This window comes from Schistocerca piceifrons, unplaced genomic scaffold, assembly GCF_021461385.2.
Source record: "Schistocerca piceifrons isolate TAMUIC-IGC-003096 unplaced genomic scaffold, iqSchPice1.1 HiC_scaffold_847, whole genome shotgun sequence".
NCBI lineage: Eukaryota > Metazoa > Arthropoda > Insecta > Orthoptera > Acrididae > Schistocerca > Schistocerca piceifrons.
Genome location: NW_025729110.1, coordinates 93,610 through 110,419, shown reverse-complemented (window position 1 = coordinate 110,419; position 16,810 = coordinate 93,610). Strand labels below are relative to the sequence as shown.

The window sequence follows — 16,810 nt, the reverse complement described above, 5'->3', positions numbered from 1 at the left end:
ATATACAAAGCGATTTCTATACCTAATTTTTTTATGAAGTGCTTGAACAAAATGAACAGTTGTTTCCCATTCACTTATATGTAAAGTAATTATGTTCACTATGATATAATGATTTGCATCACATTTACTCAACATCTGCAATCGATTTAAATTTTTAAGTGTCCTGGATTTTTTGACTTTAAGAGTAGCTAGGTCTAACATAAAAATTTCTGAAATTTTACACTGCAAAATATTGCCCACTCCACTTCTACCCTCCATAAGTACAGTGTCCAACTAATGCACAACCCAATTTTTAGAATATTCAGGATGGGGGTTCTAGAGAAAAATAATTCATACAAAATAAAAAAAATTCACATACTCTTATCTTCACATAGAAACATTTTGATAGTTTAAGAATTTCAGGTGTTGATGCCATAGATGGTAGTTAGTAGTCTTTCCATTTTATCAGTTCTCAAGGCAGTTAACATCCTATGATTATGCATATTTTTCAAAACATGGAAGTTTGCTAAAAGTTACAAATGATGAAGGTTTTTATTAAAAATAATTTCACATTTCTATCGCTCATAGTTTTCTTATTACATTTTTCCCCATATCATCATGACATTTTCACAAATACTCTCATTTAGAGAGGTTATAACATTTTAACAAATCATCAGAAAATTAAACAATGAAAAATCCAGGATGGAATGTAACTATATTATGAAAAGGAAACTTACTACTCACCATATAACGGAGATGGTGAGATGCAGATAGGCCCAACAAAAAGACTGTCACAAATAAAGCTTTCGGCCAGTAATGCCTTTGTCAACAGCACACACACACACACACACACACACACACACGTACATATCTGCAGTCTCAGGCAACTGATACTGCACACTCTCTCTCTCTCTCTCTCTCTCTCTCTCTCTCTCTCTCTCTCTGTGTGTGTGTGTGTGTGTGTGTGTGTGTGTGTGTGTGTGTGTGTGTGTGTGTACTGTTGACGACGGCATTACTGGCCGAAAGCTTTATTTGTGACAGTCTTTTTGTTGGGCCTATCTGCATCTCACCATCTCCGTTATATGGTGAGTAGCAACTTTCCTTTTCATAACATTGTTACAGCAGAAAATTTAAATATTTCAGTATTTGAAAGGTGTCTCATGGAATTTCAATACACAATTTTTTTTTTTCAGGGAACTTGGAAATAACAATGTAACACACTTGCTCTTGGCCTACATGATTTGAGATGAAACTGCCCTGATGCCTCAGCAAATGTCCTAGCTACCAATCCTTTCTTTTTCCCATTCAGCTGAGTAGCACTTCATTAGTTACTCTATCTACCCATGTAGTTCTCAACGTTTTTCTGTAGCACCTCATCTCAAAACCTTCTGTTCTTTTCATGTCTGAACATTGTGTCATGCATGTTTCACTTCTGTGAGATGCTACACTCCACACACATCTCCAGAAAAAGACTACCCAACACAGTAATCTATACTGAATATTAACAAATCTCTCTTTTTCAGGGGTGTTCTTTCAGTGTCTCACTTCCTAAGCTAATTCCCTCTGCATTGACTGGTTTAAATTGTTTCACTTTTTTCTCTCTCAGCTGGGCCCACAGCATACATGATGTCAAAATATGACATTTTTATATAAATTGATTCCCAGCTAGTTGCGAAATTTTTACTGACTCGTGCTGGCCATATTTCTTCACAACAAGCAGGTTTTTGCTAGTATGCCATTGTTGAATGTACCTGTTGATGTTACAGTTAATATAGTATTAATAATAATTAATAAGTATAATAATATAGCCTATGTATGTTTCATATAAAGTTGTTTTACTAATTTAATTACATGGTTCACGATGTGGGTTCCTGTAGTCATGTCCTAGTTCATGAACCACGGGCAACGTATGAGTGGCCAAGTAAGTGGTCCCGACAGTCGGGATACCAGTTACTTTGGAATAAGACTGGGCATCTCTGACATATTCTGGGTCGTGGTCACCTTTGTGCTCATACGGCAAAGACTACCAAATCCTCCAGTTAGTCCCTCAGCCGTTAGGGGTAAAACCCAATGGGACTCGGGGCAAGTAAGGCTAGCAACCTGCTTCCCTGGTACTTTAAATATGATGCTGGCAACAATCAGAGCAAAATGCCTCGGACCTTTGGAGGTGATGGAGTCCCACCTCTAACTGACAAACCAGGGACTCCTAAGATACGACTTGGCAAACAAATGGTAATGAGATGGGGAGAGCTATTAATATCAATGGGGGCTACTCTGGGAAGAAGGTAGAGCTGGCAGAGGCTGCAAGTAAGATGGGGCTGGACGTTTTAGCTGTTAGTGACATTCGGGTAAGGGGTGAGAAAGAAGAGGAAGTGGGAGAATACAAGGTCTACCTGTCAGGAGTCAAAGCAGGAATAGCACAATGGGGTGTAGGGCATTAGATCAGGAAAGAAATGGAACCCAGCGTAGTTGCAATAAGGTATGTAAACGAACGACTGATGTGAATAGATTTGACAGTGTCTAGCAAGAAAATTAGGATTGTATCAGTATATTCGCATTGTGAAGGGGCAGATCAAGATAAGATGGATAGTTTTTATGAGGCACTCAGCGATGTAGTTGTTAGAGTAAAGGACAAGGACAGGGTTCTGCTCATGGGCGATTTTAACGCCAGGATTGGAAATCAAACAGAAGGGTATGAAAAGGTAAAAGGTTATGGGTAAATTTGGAGAGGATATGGAGATGGAGACCAACAGGAACGGGAAACAACTCTTGGATTTCTGTGCCAGTATGGGCTTAGTAATCACAAACTCCTTTTTTAAACATAAGAACATTCACCGGTATACTTGGGAAGGCATAGGAACCAGATCTGTCATTGACTATATAATAACAGATCATGAATTCAGGAAGGCTGTGAGGGACGCACGTGTATTCAGGGGATTCTTTGATGACACTGATCATTATTTAATCTGCAGTGAAATTGGGATTGTGAGGCCGAAAGTGCAGGAGGTCAGGTCCATATGTAGGAGGATAAGGGTGGAGAAACTTCAGGATAAGGAAATCAGGCACAAGTACATAACAGCGATCTCAGAAAGGCACCAGTTAGTTGAATGTAGTCAATTACAATCAATGGAAAAGGAATGGACAAGTTACAGGGACACAGTACTAGAAGTGGCTAAAGAATGTCCTGGAACAGTAGTGTGTAAAAGTAGGATGAAGCAAACAGCTTGGTGGAATGACACAGTCAAGGCAGCCAATAAAAGGAAAAAGAAGGCGTATCAAAAATGGCTACATACCAGAACTCAGGTAGACAGAGAAAGTTACGTTGAAGAAAGAAACAAAGCCAAACAGATAATTGCAGCATCCAAGAAGAAATCTTGGGAAGACTTTGGAAACAGGTTGGAGACTATGGGTCAAGCTGCTGGAAAACCATTCTGGAGTGTAATTAGCAGTCTTCGAAAGGGAGGTAAGAAGGAAATGACAAGTATTTTGGACAGGTCAGGAAAACTGCTGGTGAATCCTGTGGATGCCTTGGGCAGATGGAGGGAATATTTTGAAGAGTTGCTCAATGTAGGTGAAAATACGATCAGTAATGTTTCAGATTTCGAGGTAGAATGGGATAGGAATGATGATGGAAATAGGATCACATTTGAGGAAGTGGAGAAAATGGTCAATAGATTGCAGTGCAATAAAGCAGCTGAGGTGGATGAAATTAAGTCGGAACTCATCAAATACAGTGGAATGTCAGGTCTTAAATGGCTACACAGGATAATTGAATTGGCCTGGGAGTCGGGACAGTTTCCATCAGACTGGACAAAAGCAGTAATCAAACCAATCTTTAAACATGGAAACAGAAAAGATTGTAACAACTACAGAGGCATCTCTTTAATCAGTGTTGTGGGTAAAATCTTCTCAGGTATTGTTGAAAGGAAAGTGCGAGTATTAGTTGAGGACCAATTGGATGAAAATCAGTGTGGGTTTAGACATCTAAGAGGTTGTCAGGACCAGATCTTTAGCTTACAGCAAATAATGGAGAAGTGTTATGAGTGGAACAGGGAATTGTATCTATGCTTTATAGATCTAGAAAAGGCATATGACCGGGTTCCTAGGAGGAAGTTATTGTCTGTTCTACAAGATTATGGAATAGGAGGCAAACTTTTGCAAGCAATTAAAGGTCTTTACATAGATAGTCAGGCAGCAGTTAAGAGTTGACGGTAAATTGAGTTCATGGTTCAGAGTAGTTTCAGGGGTAAGACAAGGCTGCAACCTGTCTCCACTGTTGTTCATGTTATTTATGGATCATATGTTGAAAACAATAGACTGGCTGGGTGAGATTAAGATATGTGAACACAAAATAAGCAGTCTTGCATATGTGGATGACTTAGTTGTGATGGCAGATTCGATAGAAAGTTTGCAAAGTAATATTTCAGAGCTAGTTCAGGAATACAGAAATACAAGTCGCTGAGGAATGAAATAAATAGGAAGTGCAGGGAAGCCAAGACGAAATGGCTGCAGGAAAAATGTGAAGACATCGAAAAAGATATGATTGTCGGAAGGACAGACTCAGCATACAGGAAAGTCAAAACAACCTTTGGTGGCATTAAAAGCAACGGTGGTAACATTAAGAGTGCAACGGGAATTCCACTGTTAAATGCAGAGGAGGGAGCAGATAGGTGGAAAGAATACATTGAAAGCCTCTATGAGGGTGACGATTTGTCTGATGTGATAGAAGAAGAAACAGGAGTCGATTTATTAGAGATAGGGGATCCAGTATTAGAATCGGAATTTAAAAGAGCTTTGGAGGACTTACGGTCAAATAAGGCAGAAGGGATAGATAACATTCCATCAGAATTTCTAAAATCATTGGGGGAAGTGGCAACAAAACGACTATTCATGTTGGTGTGTAGAATATATGAGTCTAGCGATATACCATCTGACTTTCGGAAAAGCAACATCCACACAATTCCGAAGACAGCAAGAGCTGATAAGTGTGAGAATTATCGCACAATCAGCTCATGCATCGAAGCTGCTTACAAGAATAATATACAGAAGAATGGAAAAGAAAATTAAGAATGCGCTACGTGACGACCAGTTTGGCTTTAGGAAAAGTAAAGGGACGAGAGAGGCAATTCTGACGTTACGGCTAATAATGGAAGCAAGGCTAAAGAAAAATCAAGACACTTTAATAGGATTTGTCGACCTGGAAAAAGCGTTCGACAATATAAAATGGTGCAAGCTGTTCGAGATTCTGAAAAAAGTAGGGGTAAGCTATAGGGAGAGACGGGTCATATACAATATGTACAACAACCAAGACGGAATAATAAGAGTGGACGATCAAGAACGACGTGCTCGTATTAAGAAGGGTGTAAGACAAGGCTGTAGCCTTTCGCACCTACTCTTCAATCTGTACATCGAGGAAGCAATGATGGAAATAAAAGAAAGGTTCAGGAGTGGAATTAAAATACAAGGTGAAAGGATATCAATGATACGATTCGCTGATGACATTGCTATCCTGAGTGAAAGTGAAGAAGAATTAAATGATCTGCTGAACGGAATGAACAGTCTAATGAGTACACAGTATGGTTTGAGAGTAAATCGGAGAAAGACGAAGGTAATGAGAAGTAGTAGAAATGAGAACAGCGAAAAACTTAACATCAGGATTGATGGTCACGAAGTCAATGAAGTTAAGGAATTCTGCTACCTAGGCAGTAAAATAACCAATGACGGACGGAGCAAGGAGGACTTCAAAAGCAGACTCGCTATGGCAAAAAAGGCATTTCTGGCCAAGAGAGGTCTACTAATATCAAATACCGGCCTTAATTTGAGGAAGATATTTCTGAGGATGTACGTCTGGAGTACAGCATTGTATGGTAGTGAAACATGGACTGTGGGAAAACCGGAACAGAAGAGAATCGAAGCATTTGAGGTGTGGTGCTACAGACGAATGTTGAAAATTAGGTGGACTGATAAGGTAAGGAATGAGGAGGTTCTACGCAGAATCGAAGAGGAAAGGAATATGTGGAAAACACTGATAAGGAGAAGGGACAGGATGATAGGACATCTGCTAAGACATGAGGGAATGACTTCCATGATACTAGAGGGAGCTGTAGAGGGCAAAAACTGTAGAGGAAGACAGAGATTGGAATACGTCAAGCAAATAATTGAGGACATAGGTTGCAAGTGCTACTCTGAGATGAAGAGGTTAGCACAGGAAAGGAATTCGTGGCGGGCTGCATCAAACCAGTCAGGAAAGGAATTCGTGGCGGGCTGCATCAAACCAGTCAGTAGACTGATGGGGGAAAAAAAAGAAAGAAAGAAAGATCAGAAATGTAAGGACTATGGTATGAAGATTAGCATCTCCAAAACGAAAGTAATGTCAGTGGGAAAGAAACAAACGGATTGAGTGCCAAATAGGAGGAGCATAGTTAGAACAGGTGGACAGTTTCAAGTACTTAGGATGCATATTCTCACAGGATGGCAACATAGTGAAAGAACTGGAAGCGAGGTGTAGCAAAGCTAATGCAGTGAGCGCTCACCTACGATCTACTCTCTTCTGCAAGAAGGAAGTCAGTACCAAGACTAAGTTATCTGTGCACCGTTCAATCTTTCGACCAACTTTGTTGCATGGGAGTCAAAGTTGGGTGGATTCAGGTTACCTTATCAATAAGGTTGAGGTTACGGATATGAAAGTAGCTAGGATGATTGCAGGTACTAGTAGATGGGAACAATGGCAGGAGGGTGTCCACAATGAGGAAATCAAAGAAAAACTGGGAATGAACTCTATAGATGTAGCAGTCAGGACAAACAGGCTTAGATGGTGGGGTCATGTTACATGCATAGGAGAAGCAAGGTTACCCAAGAGACTCATGGGTTCAGCAGTAGAGGGTAGGAGGAGTCGGGGCAGACCAAGGAGAACGTACCTGGATTCGGTTAAGAATGATTTTGAAGTAATAGGTTTAACATCAGAAGAGGCACCAATGTTAGCACTGAATAGGGGATCATGGAGGAATTTTATAAGGGGGGCTATGCTCCAGACTGAATGCTGAAAGGCATAATCAGTCTTAAATGATGATGATGATGATGATGATGATGATGATGATGACATCTATGTGGAGGGACAGTTATAAAACACATGCCAACTAAGTAGCAATGGTAAACTGTATTGTAGGTACAATTGCAGATATGTTCATTAACACCCTAGAAAAAAATTTTTCATTTCTAATTGGTTACACTTATCTAAATTACAGTAGTGATATATAGTTTTGCTGACATATTACTAATAACAGCTGGAGACAATAATGACATAAAAATAGTTTACCACAGTTAAACACCTTAGTCCAAAAATAAAATTTACAATAGAAACAGGAAAAAATCTATACATTGTGGACTTACAAATAAGTGATAGCAATAACCGTGACATATTCGAGGTCTACAGGAGAACAACCATTATAGATAACACCATAAACAAAAATGCATGTCATCCAAACTCATACAATTATGCACTTTTCAAATCAATGGTTAATAGAAAATACAAAATGAACTTACAACACCAGAGTACATAGCACAAAAGGATAATTTCTACTTAGAAATAGTGCTCAAATTATATGAACCAGACACAAAATCTAAAACAATACTCATACGTAAAGACATGATAAATGAAAAGGGAAAACAGACATAAAATGAGGCAAACATACATAGCAACAACACACTTACGCAGCATATCAAACACAGTGAATAAATTAACAATGTAGGAAAAGACAGATTACTACTTTCCGTAAAGAAGCGTCAAGTTGCAGACAGGCACAATTAAAAGACACTCACACAAAGCTTTTATTCACTGTCTTCATCAGCAAGATTTGATGACTGCTTGGCTGTTGTTGCAGGGTTTACGAGAGTGAAGTAGACAGCTGAAAGCTTCAGACGCCACGGAACTTCAGTCAAATGCACAATGTGTGTTTGCTCTGAACGTGTATTACAAAATCTTAGTTAATTTTGTTAAATGTCAATGCACATTTACATCAAGAGTTTAATTTACCCCCACTGTCTTCCATGCAGTCTACTTATGTTTTCTAATAATGTTCCGGTATTGTCACCTGTCGATCACCTTAGATAATATCTCAAACCGCACGAACATCTCTACACGTAATGCTGGTCCGAGGAAGGTAATTGTGTTGCCAATTTTCCACACATCCTCGTTCTTCCTCAAACTCTTTACGCCAGGCAAATACACACAATCACGATGACGTTCGATCACCAAATGGTGCAGTCAATTGCTGGAAAATTTCTGTCGCTTGCACTCCTTCACAAGAGGAAAAAATTTATAATTATGCACTGCGCAGCAGAAAAACACACCTGTTGCTCAGACATCATGAGCGTTACTGATGACGCCGACAGAAGTATGTAACAGTCGGCTCCCCTCACTCCTAATGACCCCATCGAACAATACTAGAAGCGTGGGTCTGCTCCTAGCTGATGCTCAAGAAGAAAAATCCCATTTATTGTTTATCTTTAAGTGTGTGTGTGTGTGTGTGTGTGTGTGTGTGTGTGTGTGTGTGTGTGTGTGCCGTATTTTCCTGTGAGAAAGTGTATTATAGGTGTAAAACTGATTCATTGCCTATCACAGCAAGAGGTTGCTATCATTATCCACAAAACCTGCAGATAACTAAACTAAGCTAAACTAAAGCAGAGCTGAGCAGAGAGTAGCATGACTCACTTGGCGACAACGGTGAGCAGTGGCGAGGTGAAGCTGCCCATGTAGCGCGAGGCGGGCCGGTAGGCGCGGTTGAGCCGCGCGTTGAGCTCGTGCTCCAGCTCGTTGAGGTGGCGCAGGTAGAGCCGGCCGAACAGCGACCAGCGCCGCGTCCCCAGGCTGCCCGGCTCGCGCTTTATCATCTGTCGGCACGCGAGCGGCACAGATTACTACGGAGCACCTCCTCGTGCCCCGAGAGAAGTTCATAGAGCACTAACGAGCGACCGAAGTTAACGGAGACGAGTAGAAAAAGCGGTCCTCGCAACACGAGAGTATTACGAAATTATTTCCGAGCTCAAAGGGAATTTCTGAATGGAAAAAATATTCTTTTCGGAAAACAATATTCGGGTGGTCTGACTTGAGTGAAAAACTATAAATACGATGTAGCTTAGACACTATACATAGCTCTTGCCATTTGTTGAAGTTTTAATACTTTGCTCGTCTCACATGTACATATGAAAATTGGAATTGTTTTAGTTTAACAGAATTAATGTACATTCAATTTTAAAAGTAACCGTGAATTACTTGACACTGTATTTCGTCCAGTCATAATAAAAACAACATTTACTATATTCAGGGGCCTGAAGACTGTGTAAGATAACACCAAAATCAATTGCAATTAAAGTAACACACAAAAATACAGCTAAAGGTGTCATCGTTGTTACATATGTAATATAACAACAATTGTCACCCCACAAAGTATTGAAAGATGGAAGTACCAAAATCTAATTAAAAGTTGTGGGTATGTATTACCAACACACCTACATACCATAAGTATACCTACTAATACAAATCATAATGATTGTCAGAAATATCTCAAATATGGGACAGCAGTTGGTAATAAGAGATCACAGAAATGATACCAGAAGTGTGTTCCACAAGCATCACTAGTACAAAATATAAATACATGGAAACTGAAAATGAAAATACCAGTTAATAGGGGCTATAAATATTTTATGCATAGTGATACACAAATAAGAATGATAATAAATAAAATAAACTTAATTTTGTTCTTCATAGATGTTCTATACAACTCCCCTTGGTCTGACAGACATCTAGGCAACAATCCAAGTCTCACCATACATTCAGAGCGAGTGCAGAGTCACAGACGTGCACATCAGAAATGCATATTTTGAGTTATGTACTAGTTTCTGGCAACAGACCCACATAAGCAAGGTCTTTCACATAATCCCAAGAAATCTCTGGGTGTCACATCCAGCGATCTAGGTCATCGAGGACAGAGCATCATCATTTTGTCACACTGCCAGTACCCAGCACACTACAAAGATAAATATCTTCTGCAAGACCCATCTGAAGACAAGCTTGAAATCCCTTGATAACTGGTTCACAGAAATGGACAAATCTCTATTTACATTCAGTCAATAAACACAAGAATTCGACAGAGCTCTGAAAGACCTACGTCGAAACAAGTTCCCTGGAGCAGACAACATTCCAACGCAATTATTGAGATACTCGAAAGAGCCAGCCACGGCAAAACTATCCCCCTGAGGTGTACGATATATGAGGCACACGAAACGTTCTCAGACTTCGAGAAGAATGTAATAATCCCAATTCCAAAAAAGACAGTTGCTGACATTTGTATTATTGAACTACTAGTTCAATAAATTGTGCCTGCAAAATATGAACATAATTTATTTACAGAAGAATGGAAACATTGGTGAAGATTATGTTTTAGAGAAACACAGCCCACAATTTATCTCAAGATGATAAGCCAAAGAAATTTCAACTTACGTTGTAAACTTGGAGAAAGCTTTTGGCAATTCTGACTGGAATACATTCTTTCGAGTTTTGAAGATAGCAGGGACAAAATACAGGGAGCAAAAGGTTATCCACAACTTATACAGAAATCAAATGGCAGCTACAAGAGTCAAAGGACACGAAAAGGAAGCAGTGATCGAGAAAGGACTCGGGTCATAACCCGTCCACGACATTACTCAATCTGTACACTGAGCTAGCAGTAAAGGAAACTATGGAGAGCTTTGGAAAGGTTATTAAAGTTCAGGGAGAAGAAATAAAAATGTTGAGGTTAGCAAATGACATTTTAATTCTGCAAGAGACTGCAAAGGACCCTGGAGAGAATTTGAACAGAATGGATAGTATCCAGAAAAAGAGAATATAAAATGAGTACCAACAAAAGTAAACGAAGGTTAACTGACTGTATAAGGGGAGTCAAATGAAAACGAAGAACTTGCCACAACGGAACCATTGAATGGTTCAATTCAAAAGGAATCACCACAGTTTTCCACTGGGATACGAGACGATCAGTTCCCGTTTCGTAGAATGCAGTTGGCCACTGACGGATCCACAACCACACCGTCCCTCGCACTTCCTCGTCAGAGTGAAACAGACACCCGTGCACGTCTTTCTGCAGGTTGCCAAAGACACGAGAAATCACATAGTGAAATATCTGCACTGCACAGAGGATGCCACAGTGTTCCCCACTGAAATAGGTGAAACGTGGCCTTTGTCGGGTCCGAAGTGTGGGACTAGGCAATATCGTGCAACAGTACGATTCTACCCGACAGAATTCCCAGGTATTTTGACTTCACCGTGTGTCGCACTTTCTAAAAAGTCTCTTCGTAACACTGTGCACCGATTGCAGTTCCACACTCGAGCAACTCGACAAGCAGGAAGACCCTGCAGTTGAAGGAGGAGTGTCTGAACAGCTTTGGATATTTTGCCAGAGGAAATGTCGGCTGTCTCTGCTGTCGGCTTTGGCGTCTGCACTCGGGCTGCCGGATGGAAACATCCTATCGCACGATAATGCCCGGCCTCACACTACCATTCCAATGAAGGCTATGCTTCAGTGATTTGAATGGGAAACACTGCAACATTCTTCATAAAGCCCAGCTCTCTCACTGTACAAATTTCACATCTTAGGTGACCAGAAGAAAGATATGCATTGATACCAGTTTCACTCAGACAAATAAGTGAAAGAGTAGATGTGGTTGAGTATCCATCAGCAGCTGACAATGTTCTATAAAACACGAATTCATTACCTTATCTACCAGTGAGATAAACGTCTTCAACTGTGTAGTGAGTGTTTTTGAACAGAATCATTCCGAGGTCCCGTTATGGATACCCCTCGCAGTCAAATTAAATCAGTCAATGCTGGGGGAATTAGATTAGGAAATGAGACACTTAAAGTGGTAAATGAGTTACATTACTTGGGAAGCAAAATAAATGACTACTGATGAAGTGGAGAGGGTATAAAATGCTTGGCTATAGTGAAGTAGGCATTTCTGGAAGAAGGAGAAGGGGGAAAAAAAATGAATAAATTTAAGTGTGAGATGGTCTTTTCTTGAGATATTTGCCTGCAGTGAAACCTCGTACAGAAGTGAAACGTGTACCACGAACAGTTCAAACCAAAAAAGAACAGATGCTTTTGAAATGTGGTGCTATGCAAGAGTGGTGAAGATCAGAAGGGTAGATTGATTGATTAACACATGTTAAGACATTTATCCCACTGGAAGATGAGACGATCAGGGAAGTGTGATAGGACCGCTGTTGTTCCCTAGATATATAAATGATTTGGTGGACAGGGTGGGCAGCTGGCTGCAGTTGTTCGCTGAAGATGCCATTGTGCACGGTAAGGTGTCAAAGTTTAGTGACTTTAGGAAGGTACGAGAAGACTTGGACAAAATTTCCAGTTGGTGTGATGAATGGCAGCTAGCCCTAAATGTGGAGAAATGTAAGTTAATGCTGATGAGTAGGAAGAACAAACCTGTAATGTTCGGATACAGTGTTACTGGCAACCCGCTTGACACAGTCGAGTCATTTAAATATGTGGGCGTAACGTTGCGAAGCGATACGAGGTGGAGTGAGCGTGTGAAAACTGTGGTAGGGAAGGCAAATGGTCGACTTCTGATTAATGGGAGAATTTTAGGAGAGAGTGGTTTACCTGTAAAAGAGACCGCATATAGGACCCTGGTGTAACCTTTCCTGGAGTATTGCTCAAGTGTTTGGGATCCGTACCACGTCAGATTGAAGGAGGACATTGAAGCAGTTCAGAGGCAGGCTACTAGATTTGTTACCAGTAGGTTCGAACGACACATAAGTGTTGTGGAGATGCTCCATGAACTCAAATGGGGATTCCTGGAGTGAAGGCTACGTTCTTTTTGAGAAACACTACTGATAAAATTTAGAGAACCGGCATTTGAAGCTGACTGCCGAACAATTCTTCTGCCGCCAACATGTATCGCGTGCAAGGACTATGAAGATAAGAAATGAGAAATTAGGGTCATACGGAGGCATACAGACAGTCTTTTTTCCCTCACTCTATTTGCAAGTGGATCAGGAGGGGAAAAGACACATAGTGGTACATGGTACCCTCCGCCAACAACCGTACGGTGGCTTGCGGAGTATCTAGTAGATGTAGAAGTAGATGTAGATGTACCGAGCTGGATTGGGGAGAAAATAACTCAAAGGCAAAAGTTAACCCTCTACTATCCTGGTTACATATATGTAATTTAAATTTTGTACGGGTTTTACTGGTTTTTAGCCAATGCTAATTCACCAATTCCCGCTGTTACACATTTATACAAGCCATGCAGTGCATCCTGTGACGAATAATTGGAACTACTGTAGAAATATTATCTTTACCATATTTGTAACTTCTTAGGTGCTCCAGGGCAGAAGTTGGTCGCCATCATGTCACACAAAGTATGTGGGCTCCTCTGTGTGGATAATATGTTTTTAATCAGATAAATACCAAATATTTTCTCTCTAAATAAGTACTAGTGGACCAATTATTTGTATTCTTTTGGTTTTGCATATTGAAATACCCTACGAGTGTTGAAATGAACACGTTGTGTATGTGTAACAGTGGGCATTTAGGGTTACGTTTATGAATGTCCATATTGTGATGTTTAGGCATTTTCTTTTACTTCCAGTTAACGATTCTTGAGGTTCTAAATAATCCCGATACAACTGATTTTTATAAACTTAACGATGAGGACGATGATGAAATTCTGACTAACGGTAGCACGTACTACGACAGTGGAGGAATTTCTGCTCCGGAGGTGTTGCAAGAGTCGGCAGTTTTTGATTCAGTAAATCCTGCAGATGTTCCAGAAGGTACAGAGTTGTCATGGACCGATGGTGACTTTTCTCCAGAAATTCATCCATTTGTGCAGCTTCCAGAAGAAGTGCTCACCCCTCTGCAGTACTTCAGAACTCTTGCAACACTCTGTGTTCAACAAACTAATATTCCAGAATGAGATTTTCACTCTGCAACGGAGTGTGCGCCGATATGAAACTTCCTGACAGATTAAAACTGTGTGCCCGACCGAGACTCGAACTCGGGACCCTTGCCTTTCGCGGGCAAGTGCTCTACCAACTGAGCTACCGAAGCACGACTCACGCCCAGTACTCACAGTACTCACAAAACGTGATTAACAGGGGGAAATGCTTTACCATGTTAACATGTCTTCTTTCGTGTGGCGTCCAGGTCTTCAAAAATCTTCTACTTCGTTTCTGCGTGAAAAGTAGTAGCTGCTCCGAAATCTTGTAATCGTCCAGGAATCACTAATTTATATAAATCAAAATTGTCTTGAGATTAAATGCAATGTATTTTATGTTGCTGCTTCCATCCTCTGAATTTCATACAATTTTCCACAGTACGTCTGCACATCAATAAGTTGTTTCTCATCTTAATCAGACCAAGACTAGCTAATAAGTTTTTACGTCTGCCTTAAGCTTCCACTCTCTAGAGACAAAAGACGGATAGAAGACAAAAAGAGTTAAATTTTTAGTACTTTCCTTTTCTTATATACTTTCTCTTTGAGAATCATGAAGCTTTTGACAAAATTTGCTGCAGTATCTCTTAACACAATCAGTCATCTCGAGAGAATCGGTAATCCGAGAAACACGTTGCGTAGCACCTCACTCAGTGACCGACAGGCAGCGACTGACGTGCTGTAAGGCGGGGACAAGATTCACGCATGCGCTTAAAAGGTCTCTTCCTTTACTGTGTACAGTGGCGCTGTGCTATCGTCTCTATTTTGCGCGGGAAAATCAAAGGTCGGGTACTTTTTAGACAGACCTCGAACAATTGATATTACTTGTTGTGGGGTCCTAGAGGGTTAAATAAAAGGAGGGAATGGTTGATAGGAAACACGCTACAGCATCAAGGAATTGTCAGTATGGAAATGGGGGTGGGTGGGGGCGAGAGTGGTCAGTATTGCAGAAAAAAAACCAAGACTAGACTACACTGACGTGGCAAAAGTCATGTTATAGCAATATGCACATATACACCCAGACAGTGGTAGTATCGTGTACACGAAGTATAAAACGACAGTGCATTGGCAGAGCTATCATTTGTCTCAGGTGAATTATGTGAAAATGTTTCCAATGTCATTGTGGCCACACTATGGGAATTACGATACTTTGAACGTGGAATGGTAGTTGGCGCTAGGCGCATGGGACATTCCATTTTGGAAATCATTATGGAATTCTGTGACAAAAAGTGTTAAGAGAGTGCCGAGAACACTCGATTTCATCCATTATCCCTCACCACGGGCAACACAGTGATTGACGGCCTCAACTTTATGAACGAGAGCAGTGGTGACTGCGCAGAGTTGTCAGTGTTGACAGACAAGCAACTCTTGTGAAATAACCACAGAAATCAATGTGGGATGTAAGACAAACATATCCACTGGGATAGTGTGGCGAAAGTTGACGTAAATGGGGTACGGCAGCAGATGGCTGAAGCAAGTGCCTCTCTCAAACTCACAATTGTACCAGTTGGGTCCTGGTTCGAGAGTGGTGCAGACTCCACTAATCAAGTTGTCAACAAAGCACCGAGTAAGCTGTTCGTTGTTCCATAATGGTGTGGACTGTGTTTACATGGAATGCACTGGGTTCTCTGATCCAACTGAACAGATCATTGAATGGAAATGGTTATGTTCAGCTACTTGGAGACCATTTGCAGAATTTGTGGACTTCGTGTTCCCAAACAAGACTGTCACGTTACCGTGCCACAATTCTTCGTGACTGGTTTGAAGAACATTCTGGACAATTCGAGTGAACAATTTGGCCACCCAGCGCCTGATACAGATGCAGCAGAGATCACTATTACTGCAATGACTTGTCGAGTCCACGCCATGTCGAGTTGATGTGTTACACTGGGCAAAATGAGGTCCGTCACAATATTAGGAGGTATACAGTAACATGTGCAGTAAGAAGCTTCAAATGTATGTGGGTTGCACAGATTCGGAGATGAAGAGGTTCGCACGGAATGGAGTAGAGTGGAGAGCTGCATAAAACAGCGGTCATCCACTGCAGTAGTAACCCTCGGGAGACCTGAGCGAGGCATGTTGTCGACAGTTCCTGTCTCTCTGTATCTCCTCCGTGTCCAAACAACATCGCTTCAGTTCCCTTCGAGACGCCTGGACACTTCCCTTGTCGAGAGTCCTTCCTGGCACAAAGCAACAATGCAGATGCGATCGAACTGCGGTATTGACCGTCTAGGCACGGTTCAACTACAGACAACACGAGCCGTGTACCTCCTTCCTGGTGGAATGACTGGAACTGATCAGCTGTCAGACCCCCCCTGTCTAATAGGCACTGCTCACGCAACAATACAAAGGGTAGTTAAAACTTTTGCCATTTCATTATGGGGCTGCTACAGCAAGCAGTATGTATGATATGAACAAAAAACAGTTTCGGTTGCAGTGTTATCATTTTCTAGTACTTCCCGAAGGCGCATTTCACCTCGATTTTGGCATCTTTGGATTGACCGATATTTGGTAGCAAAGGGTACACGAGATACTGTACATAAAAATATCCCAGCAGTTAAATGTTGCTTGTCAAACCTTTAAAAACGCTAAACAGTGTCTTTATTATGGCATGTGGCAATTTAAGCCAAACGGGTTCAGGCCTATAATAAGTCTTTACATTATAAACATACCGGAGACATAATGCACACGCGCACACCTCCGAAACGTTATTGACTTAAGGATTCGTCTCGGGCCCGATCCCGTTCGGTTTGCTTCGGACTGCGCCACGTGCTGTAATAAGGACACCGTGTAATGTAGTACTAAAGTATACGTGACCCGAAGGACA

The 16,810-nt window shown here is 41.0% G+C and overlaps 1 protein-coding gene across 1 annotated transcript in view; it reads right to left on the bottom strand.

Annotated features, from left to right (window-relative positions):
• LOC124770955 (autophagy-related protein 9A-like) overlaps positions 1 to 16,810 on the bottom strand; it is a 155,393-nt gene that overhangs the window by 55,557 nt on the left and 83,026 nt on the right. Inside the window, exon 8 of the mRNA XM_047249254.1 lies at positions 8,690 to 8,868. Within this exon, the coding sequence (XP_047105210.1) occupies positions 8,690 to 8,868 (179 nt within the window). The remainder of the gene's footprint in view (positions 1 to 8,689; positions 8,869 to 16,810) is intronic.